This window comes from Sardina pilchardus, chromosome 17, assembly GCF_963854185.1.
Source record: "Sardina pilchardus chromosome 17, fSarPil1.1, whole genome shotgun sequence".
In the NCBI taxonomy this organism is placed as follows: domain Eukaryota; kingdom Metazoa; phylum Chordata; class Actinopteri; order Clupeiformes; family Clupeidae; genus Sardina; species Sardina pilchardus.
This window is the reverse complement of record NC_085010.1, coordinates 20841064-20865387: the sequence shown is the minus strand read 5'-3', so window position 1 is coordinate 20865387 and position 24324 is coordinate 20841064. Positions and strand designations below refer to the sequence as shown.

Genomic DNA, 24324 nt, shown 5'->3' with positions numbered 1-24324 from the left:
GGTGGTGTCAATGTTTAGTCCAGTTGTGCTCATTGAATGAATTCTAAGAAAAAGAAGTAAGAACTGCAGTAATCTAGTTGTAACTAATTCAAACACTATTTCAGAAAGAATTTATGAGCATATTTCCTAAAGGGATTCAACAATGGGGAACAGCATCAGTATAACAGCAAAATGATAAAAAATATAGTTTTTAAAAATATAGTTTAAGAGAGATCTTTTCAGTTGAAATGAAAAGTGGGCATTGAGGAAAGATTTCCTGAAGGGAGCTGTTAGGAGAGCTGAGGCCAGCTGCTGACATTCAGAGAGCTGCAAGCACCGTCGCTGATAGTCTACCGCTTCAGTGGGCGAGAGGGAGGTTGTGCTCGGGGACCTTGTGAGATCTGTTTTAGACTCTAGTGGTCCTTGGTACTTATACCAAGAATTCCTAAGGTAAATACAGTATGTCTTACAAAACAAGTTCCATAGAAATGAGATGGCAGTGTGTGAGCTGCATATAAGATTTTATGGATATGCTTGACTCCTTTGGCATCACACAACATGTTAACTGTCCAACCCACAGCAAAGGACATATTTTAGATCTGGTCTGTTGCTCTGGTATCAAGCCTGGCAATGTCAGTACTGCTGAACTACCCATCTCTGATCACAAAGCTGTACTGTTTGACATCTATCTTCCTGTCATGAAGTCCAAGGTTCAGCGTGTGATGTCATATCGCAACATCAAAAAGGTGGAACCTGAGGAACTCACTTCTCTAATTGCCACTTATCCCTCACCTGCTCTGAATAGTTCATTAGGGGATTTAGTTGACCACTATAATGAATGTTTGTATACAGCACTTGACAAAGTTGCTCCTATGAAGACGCGCACTGTTTCATTTGTGCACTCCGCTCCTTGGTTTACGCCAGAACTTCGGCATATGAAATCCTTGGGCCGACGCTTGGAGCGGCTGTCAAAAAAGACTGGTCTTACTGTGCATAAAGACATGTACTCTGAACACGTACATGAGTATAAAAATGCTCTCTGTGCTGCAAAAAGATCATACTATGCAAAGATAATCAGTCAAGGAAACACCAGGACCCTCTTTTCCACTGTTACTGGTCTTCTTAAGCCACCTGATAACATCACCCATCAAGAACTCTCTGATGAACGCTGCTCAGCCTTCTTGAACTTTTTTAATACCAAAATTGAGGCAATCCATCAGCAATTAGAATGTTCAATTAATCAGCTGAACCATACTCACAGTGCACCCTGGGCTCATCTTACAACAATGAACTCTGTGAATTCAGTCTCCCTACTGAAAGTGCCATCTGTGGCCTCATCAAAAAGTGCAATTCCTCCACCTGTCAGCTGGACCCTCTTCCAACAAGCCTGGTTAAGAGTTGCCTGCCATCTATTGCTCCGATGATTACATCAATTCTGACCACCTCTCTTCTCTCTGGCACTGTACCATCTGCCTTTAAAACAGCTATTGTCAGACCAACGCTGAAAAAACCTGGATTGGATTCTAACAACTTCAACAACTACAGGCCTATATCTAACTTGCCCTTTCTCTCCAAAGTGCTTGAGAAAATAGTGGCGACTCAACTCCAGGATCACCTGAAGGACAATGATCTCTTTGAGCCATTCCAATCTGGATTTCGTCCTATGCACAGTACTGAAACGGCCATGGTTAAGATTACTAATGATCTCCTCTGTGCAGCTGATGATGGACTTATTTCCATTCTGATTCTCCTTGATCTCAGCGCAGCCTTTGATACCATCTCTCACCATGTTCTACTGGAACGTTTAGCTAATATCGGAGTGCGTGGCAGTGCTCACCAGTGGTTCACCTCCTATCTCTCTGGTAGGACACAGTGCGTACAAATGATGAGCTGCAAGTCTGAGAGTACTGCTGTGACAAGAGGGGTGCCCCAGGGATCTGTGTTGGGCCCTCTGTTGTTCATTATCTACCTTCTTCCACTTGGCACTATCCTCAGGAAACATGATGTTCAATTTCACTGCTATGCTGATGACACCCAGCTTTACTTTTCAGTGAAACCTACTGCCACCCTTCCGCCAGCTGCACTTACTGCCTGCCTCCATGACATCAACGTGTGGATGACACAAAATTACCTGAAGCTGAATAGCAGTAAGACTGAGTTGCTACTGGTTGGCTCCAAATCAGCTCTTACTAAGATGGAACCTATCACCATCTGTGTAGATGGCAGCACCATCCCTTGTTCCAAACAGGTCAAGAGCCTTGGTGTCATACTGGACAATACCATCTCGTTCAATGCACACATTAACACCATATCAAGAAATGCCTTTTTCCATCTAAGGAACATTGCACGGCTCCGCCCAGCACTCACCCAGCAGAGTGCAGAAGTCCTAGTCAATGCGTATGTGACTTCCCGCCTGGACTACTGCAACTCAATCTTGTCTGGAATTCCAAATAAGCTACTTCACCGGCTCCAACTCATCCAGAACTCTGCAGCGCGGATTATAACATGCTCCAAATCCACCAGCCATATAACACCATCGCTCATGCAGCTGCACTGGCTTCCAGTTGCCTTCAGAATAAATTTCAAGGTCCTGCTCCTGGCATACAAGTCCCTAAACAACAGCGCCCCTACCTACCTCACTGACCTACTGGAAGTGTACACTCCTGCCCGCCCTCTGAGATCCTCCTCAGCAGGCCTGCTACGTGTCCCTGATGTGAACCTCTGCACTCTGGGAGAGAGGGCTTTCAGCTACATTGCCCCCAAGCTATGGAATTCATTGCCAGACTACATCAGACACTCTGACTCAATCACTGTCTTTAAAAGTAGACTGAAAACATTTTTCTTCAAAAAAGCTTATGGACTGGCTAACTGACTTTAACATTTAACATTTTTCTTTTCTTTTTATTTCTATGTGATGATTTTGCAACCCTGTAAAGTGACCTTGGGTGTCTTGAAAGGCGCTTTAAATAAAATGTATTATTATTATTATTATTATTATTATTATTATACCATTATATACTGTATGGTATATAGCCAGGATCATTATGTATGTACCATCTCTAGTGCAAATATGCATTCATTTGAGTGTACCCCGACTATTAGCCGCGGCTTTTACATTGATTTTGCAAAATTTCTTCCGCTATGAGGTTAATACAGGGGGTCAGTTACAGTAAAATGGTGTTAATATGGTTTTGTTTCTTTTGACTTATAAACACTGTCCTGCGGCTTATACACAATGCGGCTTATATGCAGGAAATTACTGTAGCTAAAAGAAAACCTCTAAATTGTGGAGCAAGTTCAGGTTCAGGCATGTTGTTTTCCAGCTATTTATTTTTTACACTTGTACATTTATACACTTTTTTATTTATTCTTTATTTATGCTATATAGAGCCATACATGCTTTAAGGAATCCTTAAGGGGGTTCTTTTGCCTTATAAAGGCCTAAAGAACCATTTAGGGGTTTCAGATATGAAGAATGCAAAAGAACCATTTTTGGTTCTATAAAGCACCTTTTTTCTAAGAGTGTTTATATATTTTATGTCTGCATTCATTGTATTGCGTTTGTTTGTATTTGTAAGTTTTAAGTTATACGCATGACCGCCACACTTGGACAAGTGAAATTTAGTTAATCTATTTTTTGTGTTGCTTTTGTTGATGTTTGTTGTCACTGTATTGAAATCACTGAAATCTTGTTTTGCTGAAAATGTCCTTATACTTTACTCATTAATGCCTGTTGCTAACTTACTGACTCTTTCTGTGTCTGTAGGCAAATAACTGAAATTGAGTTCAGTTCAGGTCATAGCAGAAATTACAAAAAGGGAAGAGAATGATTTCAACTCAAATTGTCAGCAGCAAAAGTTGTCCTTTGAATCAGTGAAAATGGTCCTTTTTTTAAGCTATAAATCTCTCTGCTATCTCTCACAGCGGATAACGCGGGAGGCAGTAACTCCAAGCTGACGGTGGAGGATCTTTTCAAACCAGAGTTCACCGTCAACGACCCCGAGGCGAAATGGATCAGTGGTGAGTGACTCTGTGATATTCCTCTTCTTCATCCATTTACAGTGCGCCGTTCAACCACACCATTCCAATCCAGCTCTTCTGCTACTTACACACACACACACACGCACACACACACACACACACAAGGCCAGGGCCTTAATGGGGGCGAATCATAATGAATTCAGTGCCAGCTTGCGTCTGTGGCACCTCTGCAGAGCAGCTTTGGCAGAAATTATAATAAAAGAAAAAGAAAGTGGGGTCAAAAGAGCTGGTTATATTTAACAAGAGAAACAAAGGATAGTTTTAGTCACCGGGGGAAAAAAAAGTGTGATACTGATTTTCAGTGAGGAGATTTTTGTTAGCTGTAGAACTTTGCCTTATCATGTGTAGAGTGCATTCAGTATTGCCCTTTTCTTTGTACTTAGCAAGCTTACTGCTAATGCTAAATTACAGTGTTCCTATATCAGAGCTGAACTTTATCTGGTGGTGAATAAGACGTTTTGATTGTGAAATGAAGCAGAATCAGGGTGATATAAATGTTGCATGTGTTTGGATTCAGGGCTGTAGTTTTCTCGTGAGCAGCTTTGTAGCTCACTAGTAGACTAACTCATCACAATCAGTCACTGGAGCCAAGGCCATTTTTAGAGATTTCACATCACCGAGGCGATAACAAGCGTCAGTCTGCTTCTACCTCCCCCCTCCACTCTCCCTCCTCTCTCTTCTCTCTCTCCTTTCTCCCTTCTCTCTCCCTCCTCTCTCCCCTCTTTACTTCCTCTTTCTTTCCCCCCCCCTCTCTCCCTCCTCTCTCCCTCTTTTCTCCCTTCTCTCTCTCCCTCTCTTTCTAATGTCTCCTGCAATGTGCTCATCATTATGAGGTTTTTTTTTCAGTCCAGCCTCTGTCCCCCTGTCCTCCTATTTTGCCTTTGGTTCTTCCAATATACACAAACACCAACATACAAACACACACACACACACACACACACACACACACACACACACACACACACACACACACACACACACACACACACACACACACACACACACACACACACACACACACACACACACACACACACACATAAGCACACATACACTCATCGAGTACAAATCTGATTAGACCTGAATCTTTATGGCCATGGCAGTGCATGTGTCAAATTACCTCTCACCTCATTGCATACTAAGGATAAAACAACAGACAGAAAAACAATAACCTGCGTGAGAACAAGCCCGTATAGAACCACAGTGGCTCTGTGGAGTCTCTCTTGGCAGTCGTTATTTTGCGTCTCGTGTTATCTCTCCTTCTGCCCATCTGGCTATTAATTCCAAGAACGTCTGTCTGAATGTCTGCTGGTCTGTCCCTAGGCCTGTCTGTTCTTCGCATATCTCTCGAAAGGTTTGTCCAACTGATTTCACACCTGGCATGTATCTTGTTAAGGGCACAAGTAAGTGCAGTGTGCAGGTTGATGCTGTGTTGTGTTACAAAGCAAAAGATATTATTAAACGAAACATGTATCGACATGCACTAGCCTCTCACCTCCCCTTTCCCACTCACAGCATAACACTCGATCAGTGTGTAAATTAGCACAAGCCAGTGCTGCTGAGGTGTCACAGCATAACACTCGATCAGTGCGCATACAGACATTAGCATAAGCCAGTGCTGATGAGGTGTTTGGACATGAAATATGAGAAATAGTGTTAAAAGGCATTATGGCTGAGCCCAACAATGTAGAGATTGCTCCTATATATAAAAACTATATATAAAATCTTGATCTTGACTTCAACAACATGCCAACTGATGCTGCTGGGTTACAGTTTCTGTTCAAGCTATTAAATTAGATGTAGTTTTAACCCTGTGTCAAAACAGCTGTTTGTGTTGTTTTGATCTGTAGAAAAGCAATTATGTGAATGCCGTGATGCTTAAATACTCTGTATAGAATGTTTATTATAAGCATGAATGGTTAGATTAAATTATTTTATTTTGTTATTCCAATTATCAAGACATGGTTTGTACAGGTGCTGAAGAAAAAGACACAGCACCAACATAGGCAAAGCCCTCTATGTTGTGTGTTCTTTTGTATGGGTGAAGGAGATTTGAAGATGAGGAAGTGGTGTGTGTGTGTGTGTGTGTGTGTGTGTGTGTGGTTGGGGGGGCAGGGGGGGGTAGTCATACGAATAGATATCTAGAAACTTTTCTTCTGTTGGAGGGGAGGAGGGTGGAACTAAACATGTCCTCTTGGTTTGCCCCTGAATATAAATCCCTCTCAGTGATGTTTCCTTCGCTGAGGCTGGAAAAGTGAGTCTGTGTGGTTCCACTCAAACACGGCCTTTAGCCGCCACAGCTACGCAAATCATTAGCTTCCTTTTTAAGCCCGTGGGCGCAAGAGGAGACAGTAATTAAAGAGCCGCGGAAACAAAGAGACAGAAAGAGAGAGAGATAGAGAGAGAGAGACAGAAAGAGAGAGAGAGAGAGAGCAAGACAGAGAAAGAAGAGAAACAGAAATGCAAAAAGAAAGACATGAAAAGCGTATTAAATGGCGAGACAGCTGCAGCGGGCTGCAGAGACAGCGTGAGGGTGGAGTAAAGCGACCGCCGGCGAGAGCCTCGTATCATGCGAGACCGGTAAACAAAGGGCCATTCTTCAGCAGCCTGTTGCGTTTCAATATGTCGATGGGGGCCCGGTGCTGCTTCTCATGCTGCCTCTTTGATGGAATGCATTAACGCGGATCGGCTCCCCGTCTGCTCCTCAGGTGTGCGCTGATGGATCAAGCCACGGCGCTCACGCCGGCCTCGGATGCAATAGCTATTCCTCACGCGCGCACACACACACACACATGCACACACGTGCACAGACACACATGCACCTCACGCACACACGCACACACAGACACACACGCACACGTGCACACAAACACACGCACATACACATACATACTCAGACTGACTACACGCAAACACACACACACACACACACAAGCACACAAGCACACATGCACATACTCAGACTGACTATACGCAAACAAACACACACACACACACACACACATACACACATGCACATACACAGAGAAACTACTCGCAAACACACACACACAGACACACATAGACACACACACAAACACACACAGAGAGACAACACGCAAACACATTCACTCACACACACACACACACACACAGACACACGCACACACATACATCTCTTTAGCCCCTGCAAGACAGCCTCGAACATCTGGGCCGACCGCGACCATAATGAATAATTATTGTATCCCGTCTCCGAGCATCGAGCAGAGATTTCCATCTCCCTCCCGTCAGTTGGTTTTGTCTGAGGCCATTGATGAGGGGGAATGGATCGGACAGCGCTAACTGCCCGTCGAACATTAGCTGGAATTCTAATGGCGCGGGGAGTATCGATCCCACACCTCCGTCAGGTTCAGCCGGCTTCGGCCAATGAGGATGGAGTGTGATTTATTGTCTCGGTGCCGCGGTCTGGCACCTGGGCGCTATGGTAACAAGCTAGCGCTCCGATTGTGTTTAAATCAGATGAGGGTGCAGGGCTATACATATGAATGCATCGCTGCATATCTGCAAGGCATCTGTATGTGTGTAGTGAGTGGTTTGCTGTATAGAGGTGCATATATATGGTACCTATACCATGATATGATATTGAGTAATACTGTATAATAATGAAGAGCCATTTGCATTAGCTGCGGACACCAGCTGACCGATGTCCACCTCACTTCAGTCTTCAAAACGCTACACTTATTGGCAACAATGGCACATAGTACATGAGAATGGCCAATGGGAAACAACCGCTTTGGGATGTATGTAAGCCTACCCTACCAGATACATCTTAGTCTTTCTGGGTTTGAAGTATTATATTCAATTTTGTTTTATATTCTGTTTTATTTATTCATAGAACACCATAAACAATTGAGCAAAACAGGCCATGTCTGTGACATATCGTGGCAAAAAGAGACGCAAATACTTCCCACACAAACTTGTGCAGTGGTCTCTGTCGTTATGACTTTGTGTCTGAAGGTGCAAGGTGGTCTAACCAGACCAGCAGGCCTCCGTGGTTCCTCTGTGGCATAACAGGTGGTTGATATCGGCCTCATTAGTGCAGGCAACCTGGGAGCCCAGGTACTCATCAAACCAGTGAGGCAGTGACTGGGTCTCCAGCTCATTCACACATTCTCAGTGTGTGTTGCCAACCAGTGTGTGATGTGAATCGAGATGAGACGTCAAGAACTCCTTATCAAGAGATCTAAACAGCTGTGGGATCAAAATGTCATGTAATAAACGGCTTGCATCATTGATGGGTTTTACGTGAATGTCAAGTGCTTCCAGTCGGGATATCTTATTCGAATGGTCAAAATCAGCACTAAAGAGTTCAATGGAAACCCAGCTACTATGTGCTTGTAGGGAAACAGAAAACAGAAGACCTATATCTATTTCATGCCTGACAGGTTTTACTGTTAGCTGTAGGAGACCCCATATGCCCATAACATAACCATAACCATAACCGTAATCATTATAATTTCAAGGTGACTTACTGAACACTTACTCCAGACTTAATGTTAGGCTGGAGTGTGTTTTGTTTTTGTCCAGCATATTCCGTCCAAGTCCAGACCAGGGAAAGTGGTCTCTCTGCATGGGCCAGCACAACACCAGCGCTGCAGAATTCAGGCCAATAGCTTTCACAAGAAAATATGTTTATCAAGCTTTTTGTAGAAGTGTTATTGTCCGTTATATTAACGTATTATTATGACATATTATTGTCCGACAATTCGTAAGCCCACTGCTGTCACAGAAAACAGACCCAAAATGTTGAACATGGCTGTTTGCACTCATTTGTGTGACCCTGAGAGTAAATACAGATATATGCAAATTCTGATTTAAGACATCTGAATTTGTCATAACAAGCAGTGAACTGGAACTGCCAACCGTTTCCGCCAAAATAGATCTTTTTTTTTCCCTCTTGGATTTTTCATAAAAATCGGAGAAATGCAACGGGATGAGGCTGGAAGTCACAGTGAAGTTAACCCAACAGCCTCTCAAACTCTCACTGCCAAGTGCAGTCTGACAGGGATTACAGGGTCTCACCAGGCAGACAGATTCACATCAGCACCCGTGCTGCGTGGAAATCAAGTCACAGTAAGATGGATGGCTTTCTGCTCTCTGCAGATATGGAGGGTTATGTGTGGACCTGCACACATTTCAGTGTCTGCCTGTTACACTAATAGAGTGGGGGTTTAACTTGCATGTTATGTGAGTGGTGACAATTATTAGCTTAATTACTTAAGAAAAGAACAAATATTTTTAAAAGTATATTTTGTACGCCTACACTTATTTCATTATCAATCGTTGAAGTTCTATTCGTATAGGCTATGCTAATGCCATTTAAATCATTTGTGTCTGACTAATTTCCAGTGGGTGCAGAATCAGAATGTGCAGTAATTGTCTTACATATAAATATTCAAATGTAGTTAATGTAGATTTAAAATGAGATTTTATGTCATTACTATTGCATTTCTACACATTGTATTTGCCATTAAAGCACATATTTTAAATGTCACATAAGTAGCTTAAATGCTCACATGACAAAGAGTTCCAAAGGAATTCTGTCTTTCCATTTTGCCTCTTTAGCATATTGTGAGTGTATTCATGTTGATCTAGCTAAAGAAAATGGGAAACCGTGCACATTTCCATCAACTGTGGAATGCCCTCTGTTCTGGCAAATAACAACGACTCACTTAACTGAACAGCTGTGGGATCAAACACTTCATGCTGTCTTGTGAAAAGCAGCAAAGCTGTTTGTAGAGACAGAAAAATCCAGTTGTCTCAGGATAACATTACTGCAATGGAAAGACAAAATGAAATTGCAGCAAATTCAATGTTACAGTAACGAGATTAAACAGTTTTCCCATCAACCCCTCATCACCAGCTTTTATTGGAATGGTGAAGATTTGCAACACAACAGCTATATATGTATTGGAAACCACTATATACACTATGCATGCCATTTATAGGGTCTTCATCAGCATTTGAACATTTGCTATATTTGTTCCCCAGCCTTTAGTGATCCTATAAGTGCACTGCATTATGGTGTCAAGAATGACAAGTATGCAAATAAGGATTTGGTGGTACTGAGACACGCAGTAGTCGTCCTTTTTGTAATAGCAGCATCAAGCCCAATTCACAGCAAAGATTCTCGACGCGACGAGACTGAGTTGCAGCGGTGTGAATTAGAAGTTGCACGTAGTTGCAAACCGTCGCAAGCCGTCGCAGAGCATTAAACACGTCGAGTCGCAGTCGCAAGGTTTTAGAACGTCGAGGCTCGTCTCGTCTTGTCTCGTCGGGAATCTTTGGTCTGAACCCTACTTTAGCAGCTGGGCAGATACGGATCTCATTGTGAATGCAGGGTGTAGCGAGCGCACTCCAGATACAGATGTCCAAATGCAAAGTCTCTGCCGCGCCACGCCATGTCTCATGGCCGTCTCTGGGAGAGATCTTTGCTGTGATCTCTGTGGAGCGCCGGCTCTTAACTGATTGAAAGGCCGTGTTAAAGGTAGATGTAGATGTGCGCTTTGAGCAAGGTGGTATACACTCAGGAGGAGTCAAGAAGTAGATTTGAAGATGGGATTTTTAATAGTTTCCCAAATAAGGCCAATAATTTGGCAATAAAAGTAATAGAATAAAAAATAAAGAAAAATAAATACTTTCCATAAATTAAATAAAAGTTGACATAATAGTCAAAATCATAGCAATAACTGAATTAAGCCGGCAATACCAATAATAACCTTGTAGCAGGTCACAATGGGGAGCACAAAGGACCCATGTCCTATCAAATGCTGCTCTCCCAATAGTCTGCCAAACAGACACATAAATAGGCCTAACAATTACCCTGAAATTGGAACATACCAACTTTGTACAACATGCAGGGGGGTTCTAGGTCATTACAAAAGTAACAGGCTAAGGCAGCCATAATAAACATTCCAATAAGCTAGAATCTCTCCAGTATGAATACTCTCAAACATCGCTAACTTTGGCATAGCCAAAATCTATAAATACAGCGAAATTACCAAATAACTATAAACTTCGGGTCACTTCCAATTGACCCGGAAGTTGACGACAATTTAAACACGACAACCGCGGCACACATTCTCTAAACAAACACGGACGTAAGATGAAATACTGGTAAGACAAACACAACGCTATGATAACATTTGAAACTAATAAGCTAAATAAACGTACAGATAAAGACATTTGTGTTGTGTGGTTATTGTAACGGAATATGTGAAGTGGCAAGTAAATGAGTGTAAACAGTAAGCGATGTAATGATAGTGGTTGCTAGCATAATAAATCACCGTAGTGTTAGATGGTAATGTCGACAATTTAAAACAGCTACGGGATTACGGCAGAAGTGTATGATGAATGACTATGTAAACAAGTGATTTTAGAACAAAATGGAAGTCAACTGAAAACATACACGTCAGACAAACACAGATCACAAATACACAGAGGGTTTGAACAAGGTAGCGTATCGCTACCGTGACGGTATGCATGCGACCCGTCACAGGCCGTTTAGTGTTTACTGCTAATGTTCCACTGAGACAAAGGGTCATTCCATAACAGTTTTTTATGGAGCCATAACCATACACTTATTTCATATAGATACATAAACACAAAGAAGGATACAGTTATTTTTATTTGTAGATAGATAGAGAGAGCGTGTGAGTGTTTTATACAGAATAACAGATGAAGGACTGGATTTTGCTGTCAAGCCATGATCACTCAGATACTGTGGATAGATAGATAGATAGATAGATACTGTAGATCGATACGTAGATAGATATATAGATAGATAGATAGATAGATAGATACTGTATATAGATAGATACTGTAGATAGACAGATAGATAGATAGAGAGATAGATAGATAGAGAGATAGAGATACAGTATGGGTAATGAACCAATCTGTCTATCTCTATCTCTTTTCCATAAGAGTCTCTCAGGCAGCAGCATCTGGTCTGCAGGACAGCAAGGTCCTATGTCATTATGTTTTGCAAAGGGCTGGCGAAAATGAGAGCCTGCAATCTCTTCTCTTATCTAGGAGCCTCCGAACTCAAGAGCTCTATCCAGTACGCCTAGAATCCATAATGAGGAACCATGCAGAAGAGAGAGGAGAGGAGAGGAGAGGTATATAAAGTGGAGTGGAAGTGGAGTTCTTCAAGCATCCATTTAGTGCAGAGACTATCAAGGACATGACAAGGCCCCTGGATGAGACTATGCATATGGCCGATGTCCTTGATGGGTACCATTGGAACATTTCAGACGGGCACGGCCATCTATAGTGGCTTGCCCCGCAGTAATGGGCAAGGTGATTTATTTTGATTTCCGCTCCTCCTCGATACCATCCCCTCTACACCCCCACCTGACAAACACACACACATACATACCACACACACACACACACACACACACACACACACACACATCTCCCAGTCCATCTTCGTTGCCATGACAACGGACAGATGGACCTACTTACACTGGTGGTCAAATCATACTGCTTGTTTTTTTCCGTTTTTTTTTTTTCTTTCTTTCTATGACTTCAGTTGTCATATTATTGTCTAATGATGGGAAATATTGCAGTGGTTTCTTAGCTGGAGATGTGACCAAGGGTTATTTTTGATGTTCTCCATCTCTTCCTTTATTTCGCTCTATCCGTCATTCTCTCATCCTTTCTTTCTTTTCTCTCCTGCATTCTATCTCTCTTCCTCTTTCTTTCTCTCTGTTTTTGAAGCATGCCTCAGACCCATTTGCAGACTAATGAGCTCGCCTTTTTTAATAATAGCCTGGCCCTAAGGAGGCGACTGTCATTGGCTAAGGTGAGCCACGGCGCCAAAAGGCCAGTGAAAGGTTAGCCAGTGAAACTAGCCCCGAGGCACAAGGACAGCTGTGTCCATTCACAACAGACTCCAGACCTGTCTGATCTGGTGGAAGAGAGAAAACCTTCCTATTTACAGTATTTTGAGGAGCTATAAAGCACATTTGTTTATTATCTAAGAATTCATAGAACATTTGTTATATGCATTTTTAGATAATAAACAAGTAGTCAAACTATATTATGAGTAGATCAAAGTCATTGGTAACACAGTATGTTTCCATTTCTAGTATACATGTACGTTGATTCTTATTTATAGATATTGCAGGTTTAAGCAGGGCTGTAGAAGGACTTTCGAAACTGGAGGGGACATAGATATCTACAGTATTTGTTAATAGTATGATAGAATAATACATATACAAACAGGAACCTTCCAGCAAGAAGGCACATAAAAGTAAACTCCTCTGTATCATAAAGGAAAACTGTGAGGAAAACTGAGGCAGCACAGGTGCCCCTTGGCCAGATACACACACACACACACACACACACACACACACACACACACACACACACACACACACACACACTCACACACACACTACAGCCGTGTCTAAGGGAGACTATAAATGAATATAACCAGTAAGGGTTTGTTGTTTTGGAGGAAAATATCAGCCATAATCCGCCAGCAGCACACTCTCAACTCATTAGAGAAGCTTAATTATCATTGCTGCATTGTCTTACTGTAATATTTGCCTGACCTATTTCAGCATTTAACAAGGCAAGAGCAATGTCGGGCACAACAATCTCGGACCAGTAGGACCACAAGGCCGCAATAATAATGACAAAAGGGTACTTATAAACGCGTGTGGCTATAGTTGTATGGGAGAAAAACAAATGTGCACCCACGTCGCTACCAGAGGTAGCCTTGCAATGATATACTTAGACTTGAGATTCCTAAAACCGTCGCTGAGCAACCACCGCGGTGTCTAAGAGAATTATTTATTCTTATTTGTTTGTTTGATATAACTTTTATAACCAGTCAAGACATCAAAGGCTATTTCTTATGTACAACACCCTGGTAATTGCCAGACAACACATGAAGAAGGGGGGGGGGTGGGGAGAATGGGGTAACTAACTAATCAAACCAAAGTCAAACATTTACGAGTCTCATCAAGAGTGCACATAAGTAGGCCCTTACGAGCAGTGATTGAAGTAAGTGTTTTCAGTGGCAGTGTGTTGTGTAGCAGCTTCCAGTCATTAGGGGCTGCGGTGTGGAATGACGACAGGCCTAACGATGTGTTGGATTTACTAGGCCTTTACTCGGATCTAGAAGGAAGGCCGTGTAATACACTTGGCACCAGATATTGGCTGCAACAGCTGACTTCAATTGGGGCGGCGAGTGTCCAAGAGGAGTTTTATAAATAACTCCTCTCTATCATTTAATGATGGACGTTGTTCAGCGACCTGGTAAGGGCTGCCGGCGGGCAGCTGGCTCTCTCTGATAAGAGCATGAGATGCTGTTGCTCATCTGTTCCTGCGGCCCAGTTTTGTAGAGCAGGGTCCCGACTCCTGGCTGACAGCTCAAACCCCCACTGGGCTCAACACTCGCTCGCACAGATGCGCACGGATGAAATGTATGTGTATGTACTGCATCTGGACATTAGGGCTACGGTAAGTCACGTTGGACAAAAAGCGTCGGGCTAAATGAATTAGCGCAAATGTTAGCATGTGTGTCAGGCTCCTCTTGTCCTCCTCCTCTCTTCTCACCACCTGTAGGGTGACCAGACGTCCCCGGTTTCAGGGGGCAGTCCCCGTTTTTGGTTGCTTGTCCCCGGGAAAATACAGAAAAACTACACCTATGTCCCTGTTTTTTGAAGACAAAACTTGTAGGTATTTGAATCAGATTGATAGTCAAACTGAAAATGTATCCCGTTTTTGGGATTATGTCCCCAGTTTTAGTCTCGGAATCTGGTCACCTTACCTGGCTTATAGTATGTACAGTATGTACAGTATCCGTGAAATTGTCTTCGTCTGCAGTGAGGTGGTCTGTCGGAGCCGTGGTGTTGCTCTCTGAGTTCTGTCTCTCGCAGATGTCATGATGGCAGCTGTGGGACGCTAGCCCGAAGGCTCCCAATTAAAGTTAGTCTTTGGTGCATAGAGACTCCACATGCCTTTGTACCTGATCCCCAAGTGAATCAATTAGAGGACTCGGCTCTTGGGCTGCTGGCGTCTGCATGTGTGCGCGTGTGTGCATGTGTGCGTGTGTGTGTGTGTGTGTGTATGTGTGTGTGTGTGTGTGTGTGTGTGTGTGTGTGCGTGTGTGTGTGTGTGTGTGTGTGTGTGTGTGTGTGTGTGGTTGTGCGTTGTTGTGTGTGTCTGTGTCTGCACTCTGTGTAAAATACCTGCAGTCAAGCCAAGAGGTCTACCTTACATAACGTGGACATAATCCATTGAACGCTATTTCATTTGTGCCAAAGCTGGATTTTGGGAAAGCAGAGACTGCTTTGGGTCAACAGATGCTGGCTGTTAGTGAAGCTGAATAGGATAGATTTTCAGTGTTTTCAGTGCCTACCTAAAGTGTTATTTCTTTTAGTTTTTTTTCATGTGCAAAAGGTTGTATTTGCTTTTTCCTTTGCCAAATAATTCATGCCTCGGTGTTTACTTATTCATTGCAAGCGATTACTCATTCATTCGAACGATGCTCATGTCATTAAAAGTGCATCCTGCGAGTCTCAAGCCGCTGCAGTGGTGCAGTTGCTCTGCAATTAACTCCTCCTCTGACAACGCGATGACGGCAAGTCAAGGACACTGCCGAATATCACACGATTCAGGAGTAATGGTGAGAAAATCAGGAGTTATTCTGTCCCCTGCTGAGTGTATGTATGCAATCAGCTAGACAAATATAAAAAAAAGGGGGGAAAGGCTGAAGCCTCATATGCTCTGTCTTTTTCCCTCCCCAGAAACACATAAAACAAGCACATGTGCACACTTTGACGTATTGGCCTATTACAGTTTCCACCGTACATGAATGCACAGTATTGATGGCACTCAGCATACAGTACACACAGTTCTATTTAGAACATTATTGTTTTTCATTTAATTAACAATTAACTTGAATGATTACCCATAGATTTGGTTGTACTCTGAATGAGTTATTTATAGTAATGAATTAGCTGTTGAATTGTTTATTATAGATAATGTATAATGATTGTTGGATTAATGGCATCTGTGTTGCCTGAATACATTGTTTAAAGGAGACATCTGGCAAATTTTGACATAGATCGCCATTTTTTGAGGTCAGAAGTACTGTTGGTACACAACAAAATGAGAACAATCATTTTTAGCTATTGTTTCCATTTTGTTTCATACCGACAGTACTCAGTGACCTCGAGAAATTGGGGATCTGTATGAAAATCACCAGATTTCTCCGTTAAGTCCTTTAAGTAGATAGATATAAAAAAAGATAAAGATCCAAGATGCTTCGTGGCAGGGCATATTTCATAGACATTCTTGTGTATGGGGTTCACTCTTAAGAATGTCCCGCTATTTGTTTTTCCTAAAAGCCCAAGGTCTCAGGCGTGTCTCTCTGTGAGTTTGCTTGTATTTGTGGGTAATGGAAGGTCACGTTCACGCTGATGAAGAGAAGCGAAGCGAAGCTTGTGTGTGTGTGTGTGTGTGGACAAATCTGATTCTCAAGCGTGTATTGTTATGCATGACAGGGAAAAGACTTGGCCTGTGTTACTGCATGGCTTACAAAGGATCAAAGGGAAATGCACAGGTGCACTATGTGTGACGAGCCAAGGCAAACTCTGCCAATGGCAGACACGGCTCAAAAAATAGTTCTGGAAGTGTGGAAAGTGAAAGCAATGCCTGTTTGCTAACTCTATACAGGTTGTTTGTTTTTTTCAGTAATCCATTATAGCCTACCAAAGGACCAGTATACGCCAGAGATGGCGTAATGGAGGTGCTTCATCCTCGCTAACAAGAAAAGGAGTCCTGATGTAAATGTGATGATGCTAACACCACAATAAACCTACCAGGAAATATAATGCCGGTTGCAAACTATGTGGCAAAGCAGCATACACTGTAAAAATACAACAGGACCCAGTCGAGTTGTCCTTGACGACATGATTCAACTCAGTCACAGCAGCAAGATGGTTTTTTTACAGTTATGGACTTTTTTACAGTCTTAAAACAAATGTGTTGAAAATAACACAACTTGTGTTGTTGTTGGGTTTTTTTTTAACACATCTTCATGTCCAGATAAGGACAGCACAATTTGTGTCGTTTCTAGCACATTCATTTTAAGAATGTATGGAGATGTACCTCTATGGAGTCTGTACTGTACTGAGTCCTGGTCATTTACCATCCCTCATTATACGACGGCACGGCGGTATTAAAGTCCTGTCCCCTGCCTGTGTGCCTGCTGCCTACACTGATCGATTCTCCCTGACAAACGGACTTTGACGCCGTGCGGAGCTGAGTGGCACAGATGATAAAGGATCGCTCTTGGACTCACTGTCATGGGCATTCAGTGTGTGTGTGTGTGTGTGTGTGTGTGTGTGTGTGTGTGTGTGTGTGTGTGTGTGTGTGTGTGTGTGTGTGTGTGTGTGTGTGTGTGTGTGTGTGTGTGTGTGTGTGTGTGTGTGTGTGTGTGTGTGTTTGTGTGTGTGTGTGTGTGTGTGTGCGCGCGTGTGTGTGTGTGTGTGTCTCTCTCTCTCTGTGTGTGTGTGTGTGTGTGTGTGTGTGTTTGTGTGTATGTGTGTGTGTGTGTCTCTCTGTGTGTGTGTGTGTGTGTGTGTGTGTGTACACACTGCACAGCTCTCTAGCTCATTGCTCACAGAGGAAATGCTCTCACACTCTCGCAGGTTTCCAGCTTAAGCACGAAGAAGAATGCTTCCCCCAGCCACACGAGGCAGCGGAGTTATAAACAGACCTGCTTTACATATTAGAATATGGCTGGGAGTGGGAAAAAAATTAAATGTATTGTAAATATTGGATTAGAGTGAGAGAGAGAGAGATGGAGAGAGAGAGAGGGGGATGGAGAGAGAGCATGAGAGAGAGAAGCAGAAATAAAGGGAGGGCTTTATGAGAACTAAATGAACTAAAAAAAGGGGGAACATCACTCCAGAGCCTCCTCATTGCTATTCCTTGGCGAGCGTTTTGAATTACCGTGCCGCCGTGTTCGAGAGCCGATTCTGCCGCGCGGACGGCTTGCGGGTAAACAAGTGCCTTTTTTTTCTTTCTTTTTTTTTTTTGCCGGCGGCCGAGGGGGACTTTTTCATGCGATCCTCTCTCTCTCTCTCTCTCTCTCTCTCTCTCTCTCTCTCTCTCTCTCTCTCCTCCTCGTTCCTGCCTCACTCGCTCGCTCACTCGCGCTGCCCAAACAGAATGGGCCGAGAAGGCATCGTCTTTTGAAGATTACACCCGGGCAGAGAACGTGCCTGGCATTCACCCCGGAGTAGACGTTGAAAAAAAAGAAGCAGGACTTGAAGTAGAGAGGGAGGGAAGAGAGCGCGACAGCAGGAGGATACTGACACGCAGAGGGAGGGATAGAGGGACAGAGGAAGAAGAAGAAGAAGAGAGAGGAAGAGATTGACAGAGATGGAGAGCGAGGGGAAGAATAGAGGTGGCATCCTCCTCTTCTAGCCGCGTCCCTCGGAGACGAGGCGCTGAATGAAATCAGACATGCTGCGGGATGAAAGCTCGGCATTGTCAAGCCCGGCTCTCCCTCCAGATGTGAGAGAGGGCTTACGCATATTGTAGAGAGCACTTAGAAAGAGAGAGACAGAGAGAGATGGGGGGAGAGAGAGGGAGAGAGAGAGAGAGAGAGAGAGAAGGGGGAGAGAGTGAGAGAGAGAGGGGCAGATGAAGACATAGAAAGAAGGGGAGATGGAGAGCACACAGGATGGGCCCTCTGAGCTATTTCTGTCTATACTGCTGTGTTCATGTGTTCTGTGTGTTTCGTGTATGTTAGTGTGTGTGTGTGTGTGTGTGTGTGTGTGTGTGTGTGTGTGTGTGTGTGTGTGTGTTTTCTGTGAAAAACAAGGACTTTGCTTTCCTTTGTGGATGTTTACAGGAGTGTCATATTGATGAGACATCCTGGCCCAGGTGTGTGTGTGTGTGTGTGTGTGTGTGTGGATTGAAAGGAGAAGAAAGCTGCAGAAGGACTGGTATCCGTGTGGAGGACAGCACTATAAGCTGCGAGTGGAGCCACAGCCGATGCGCTGCGACTCTGATATTAAAACAAATAGCCATGGAACAGCGGGTGCCCAGAGCAAATAAATCACCAGCACTCCACAGAGATGCTCTCTGCCATGGCAACACCAGCACTGGCATTTTGGGGAGGAAATCTCTATCATACTGTGTGTCACCAAATGCCCCCCAAAAAACTATATGGAGCCATATAGAGGGAACTTGAATATGTCAGCGATGTATGGCCTCGCTTCAAAAACTCATATTCATAATTCAGTGTGCACCCAATCATGTATTCATTATTGATCAGACCCCCGAGCATGCGGCGACAAGCTCAGCTCAATGCTGTGTCTCTTTAAAGATGTTATGAATGCAAGGCAACTGGGAGAGGCCAGTGGGGACTGCAGAGGAAGGCGAGGTGTGTGTGTGTGTGTGTGTGTGTGTGTGTGTGTGTGTGTGTGTGTGTGTGTGCAGATGCTTTTATCCAAAGCGACGTACAGAAATGAGGAGTGACTCTGGAGCTGCGGTGCAGAGGAAGTGACATCAGGTGTTGGCGTCGTGTGTTGATGAGTTGGGTCTTTGGAGGAGAGGGTTTGGAATGCTGTTGTCATGGACTGAGGAGAGGCCTCTTGTGGAGTGGAGGATGGATGAGGAGGGTGGGGCAGAGGCCCAGGTGAAGAGTCCATCTCGCTTTTTTGCTGTCCTCACTCTCACAATGCTCCCTGTAATGAAGCTGTCTTCTTCTTCTTCTTCTTCCTCTCGTTGTTGTTGTTCTCAAATAAAAAAAAAAAAAATGCTTTGTTGGCTTGACAAACAAGCTGCTTCTTCTTCTTCTTCTTCTTCTTCTTCTTCTTCTGCTTCTTCTTCTTCTTCTTCTTCTTCTTCTTCTTCTTCTTCTGCTTCTTGAGGGTCTTCAAAGAGCCAATGTAAATCACTTGGAAATTCTATTAGAGAAAAACGTCTGAAATATGCACATCATATATTCTGAAAGCATATCTCACTATGTACAGCACATACACATACCATGTCTCTTTCTGTGTGTCCTTCCTATTAAGCATCTCTCTCCCACCCCTGACACCTGCAGGTATCTGTCTGTGTGTGGTTCGTGTTCTCTCTCTCTCTCTGTTCCCCTTCTCCCTGTGTGTGACTCTCTCTCTCTTTCTCTCTTTCTCTCTCTCCCTCTCTCTCTCTCTCTCTCTCTCTCTCTCTCTGTCTGTCTCTCTGTCTCTTGTACATGAACACTATGCTGCAGTAATTGCTATGCGGAAGACAAGTATCTAAATTTAGGCAGTGTTGCCAAGTTTGCAGGTCATATCGTGTTAAACAGGGGAAGCCTATTATCCGTCGTCTCTGTTTGCGAACGCTTTTCGTCCCGTGTTTTAGGTCCATTTTTGTTCCGAAATCAAATCTTTGTAAATTAGTTTGTCTGGTGGATTATTTGTTGAGTGAGTTGAGGCCTAATTAGCAACTTATTTGAAAGAAATATTACAAATTAGCAGAGTTTCACCACCCACTCCCTCTCTGTTTATCTCTCCCTTCTCTTCCTCTCTTTGTCCATCCTCCATCTCTCTCTCTCTATCTCTCTCTCTCTCTCTCTCTCACTCTCTCACAAAGACATACTGTACTCCTACAGACGAACATACAAACAATCTCAGACACAAATCTCCCAATATAACCTAATGTTTTCCTCACGTCTACACATTTCCAGTTGAAATGTACCATGGAGAACTCAACACTCACACTGCATCCTCTCTCATGTCTGACCTCTCTGATCTCAGACATAGCCGAACTCTTTCTAATCCACCTTATTCACTAAACAGGAAATCCGTCCATTCTGTTTACATCATAACTTAGTGCGGTCTCGTCTCAGCAGGCTAGCTAGAATAATGCTTCAACTTATATTTCTTTTGAAATGTTGACAATCCTGCACTCATAGGTACATTCTATATAACATACTTTATAACTGAAAGAAAAATATAAAAGTTTGCTTCTGCATGTCTACTGTCTACTGCCACACTAAAATCAATACACAGCTTCGGCCGGAAATAGAACACCGGATTTCTGAACACTGAGGTGTCATGGCGATGCCCATTGTTGGCTGGAGAATATGGCGGAGGCCTCCACCCTCGCACAGCTTCAACAGTGATTACATATTCAGCACCCCACCTCGGCGAGAGAGAGAGGCTGTTCCCATTAGTACCGACAGGTCTGGACTGAATGCCCCGCGCTGTGTCCTGCATGGCCGTTATGTAAGCCTCACTTTGCCTCCTGCTGATGCTCTGTGCAGCTGTGCTAAAAATGACCTTCTCTTTCAGACTCCGAGGTCCTGTACAAGAACCAAGACGGCAACGTGATCAGGTACAACTTTGTCGCCAACACGACGGATGTTCTCCTGAAAAACAACACTTTTGTGAGTATGGAACCAACTATGTTATATATAAAAACACACACACACAAATATAGTATTATTTTGCATTTTATTGTTGGCTTTTTTGCAGAGAGCTTTGTGTAGACGTCAGAGGATAATTTGAATAGCCTATTATGTCAACCTACGTATTAAGCCTGTCAAGCTGACCAACGCCGTAGTCATCTATGTCGTCACTAAACTACAAAGCATATTGTGTCTCCAATGATATAACTCAACTGCTGGCATTGACTGTGCCCTGTGTCCTATGAGAACTCCACAGTTCTTATGAAGCAACACAGACCAAACCACAGACAGGACAAAAGCATCAGGAACAATCACTAAAAAAAGAGAAGTCCTAGCAGAATAGCGGAAAAGTACTAATAACAAAGTATCAGTTGGGAAATTGCAGATATGGAGGACTTCCAATCTTGTTGTGTTTTGGGGCCATGTGAAGTGTTAATTGGGTGTGGTATTAAGAGATTGCGTGACATAGTTGGATTCTGTTGCCTTGTGTAAGCGCGTTATTAAGCCTGGCGACCTCACCGGTAGTCTGGGCACTGGCAACGGGATGTGAGTTGCATAAGCTATTAAGAGGATTCTTTTGGGCAGAGATGATATTTTGACATTTCATTACAGAGGAACTGTGGCAAGCGCTGTGTGTGTGTGTGTGTGTGTGTGTGTGTGTGTGTGTGTGTGTGTGTGTGTGTGTGTCTGTGTGTGTGTCTGTGTCTGTGTGTCTGTGTGTGTGTGTCTCTGTGTGTGTGTGTGTGTCTGCGTGATTGTTTGTGTTAGTGTAGATGCCTTGTCTGAACCTCTCTGTCTCTCTTTATTGACGTTTGTGTGTAGGGGGGCAGGGTAACATGTACATTTTATGATTATGTGCATCTGTATGTGTGTGTGTGTGTGTGTGTGTGTGTGTGTGTGTGTGTGTCTGTGTGTGAGAGCACTTTCGTGGGTTTATTGCTGTCTGCCTCTAACTACCTCTATCCTTTTCTTTCTGACTCTGTATGTGTGTGTGTGTGTGTGTGTGTGTGTGTGTGTGTGTGTCTGTGTGTGTGTGTGTGTGTGTGTGTGTGTGTGCTTGCAAAAAAACAGACATAGAAACAGATGGAGAAGGAGTAACAGAGAGAGAGAAAGAGAAAGACAGAGAGAGGGGGGGGGGCATTTCATTTAGGAGGTGTATCTGTGGCCAGGGCACATGGCCGAGTGGTGCTGGGCAGTGGGCAGGCTTCCTGTTTGGACAGATTGTCCCCAGTGCTGTGTGCCACAGATTAGACTCCTCACCCACAATTATGAAAGCAGCTTAGAGTCCTCCAGCCATCACTTGTCAAGATCGCACCAATGTCACTACAAGTCAGCTGTCTGTCAGACACACAAATCAGAATGCTGTCATATTACCAAATTCTGAACTGTCATGTAATGTGTCCTCCCTCTCTCTCTCTCTCTCTCTCTCTCTCTCTCTCTCTCTCTCTCTCTCTCTCTGTTTGTTTCTCTTTCTGCCTTTCTCTTTCACTCTCTGTCTTTCTTTCTCTTTTTTCTCTCTCTGTCTGTTTTTCCTCCTCTCTCTACCTCTCTTTCCTTAATTGCCTTAATTTTTATTCAATACTAAATTCTATAATGTCATGTAATGTGTCCTTTCTCTCTTTCTCTCTCTTTCTGTCTCTCTCTTTATATATACACCATCTGTCTTCCTCGATTGCCATCTTTCGATCTATCTTTCTGATGTTTTTCAGTGAAATTGTATTTCGATACTGTACAAATTGTGTCTTTCTTGTTCTCTCTCTCCCTCTCTCTCTCTGTCTGTCTGATTGCTCCGTCTGGGTCTTCTTTTTTCTTGTTGTTTGTTTGCTTGTTTGTTTGTTTCTTTCTTTCTCTCTGTATTTATTCTTTCTTTCTTTTCTACTGAATTGCAGGCTGCATTCAAAGTGGCCAAATACTCCGTGTCCCCAGACATGGGATATGTCCTCTTTGCATACGACGTGAAGCCGGTATGTACCCATTGTTTTTCCATAAGAAATTAGCACGGATGTCTTACTCCCTTCAATCCAACACACAAACACAGTGATTATCCCCTTTCAGTAATGGCTTCTCAAGCTTTTAGCACATGAAAAGAACCTCGCAGACGAACGTGGAAGCTGCTGACAGTCACCGGCGATGTTATTTTCTTGTTTTTCGATCCTCCCCTCTGAAACAGCGCAGAGAAGTGTGTTGTTTACATAAATGTATAAGGCAGCACAGCAAATGAGCAAAAGTAGCTTGTCACTTCTCAGCTACTTATAGAACTTCTAGAATTAAAAATGGTGTTCACTTCTGGCCATGTTTTCACAAACAAGCCAGTTAGGTGCCACTCATGCAGGCATAAAGATAAACCCAGAAATAAAGGCTGTGTCCAAAAGTCAAGGGCGCATGCTGGATAGTACCGCTCTTTCCAGTAGCGTCTCAGTTAACTTGCTCCTCAGTATGCGTCCCTACATTTGGACAGCACAAATTAGTTGCCATCACCTGACTCAGGGAGGGGGGTGTTGCTTGATGATTTGCATGACGTGTGGAGCTTTCCTGCGCTGCGCAATGGATTATGGAATATCTGAGGCCAAAAAAGATCCATCGATGCACGCTTGGAAATCACGCCAAACGAAGTACCCATCTGAGAGCGCTTGACTTTCGGACAGTCTATTCTGACGTTACTTCTGGGAAATGCACGCTGCCCAGCTTGTGTACTTATGATTCAGACACAGCCAAAGCCTGCCTACCAGCCTCGTTAAGATCAAAACAAGGGTCAGCTGTGTAAGAGAAAAGGAATGTGCGTTAGCTAGCATTTAAAAACCAGTGTGCAACTGCCACTCTTAAACAGTGTTTCAGTA

At 43.5% G+C, this 24324-nt stretch overlaps 1 protein-coding gene across 1 annotated transcript in view; it reads left to right on the top strand.

Annotated features, from left to right (window-relative positions):
* The window catches only part of LOC134062018 (inactive dipeptidyl peptidase 10-like), a 107659-nt gene that overhangs the window by 56476 nt on the left and 26859 nt on the right, over nucleotides 1-24324 (top strand). Inside the window, exons 5-7 of the mRNA XM_062517891.1 lie at nucleotides 3904-3999; nucleotides 21372-21466; nucleotides 23377-23451. Coding sequence (XP_062373875.1) covers nucleotides 3904-3999; nucleotides 21372-21466; nucleotides 23377-23451 — 266 coding nt within the window. The remainder of the gene's footprint in view (nucleotides 1-3903; nucleotides 4000-21371; nucleotides 21467-23376; nucleotides 23452-24324) is intronic.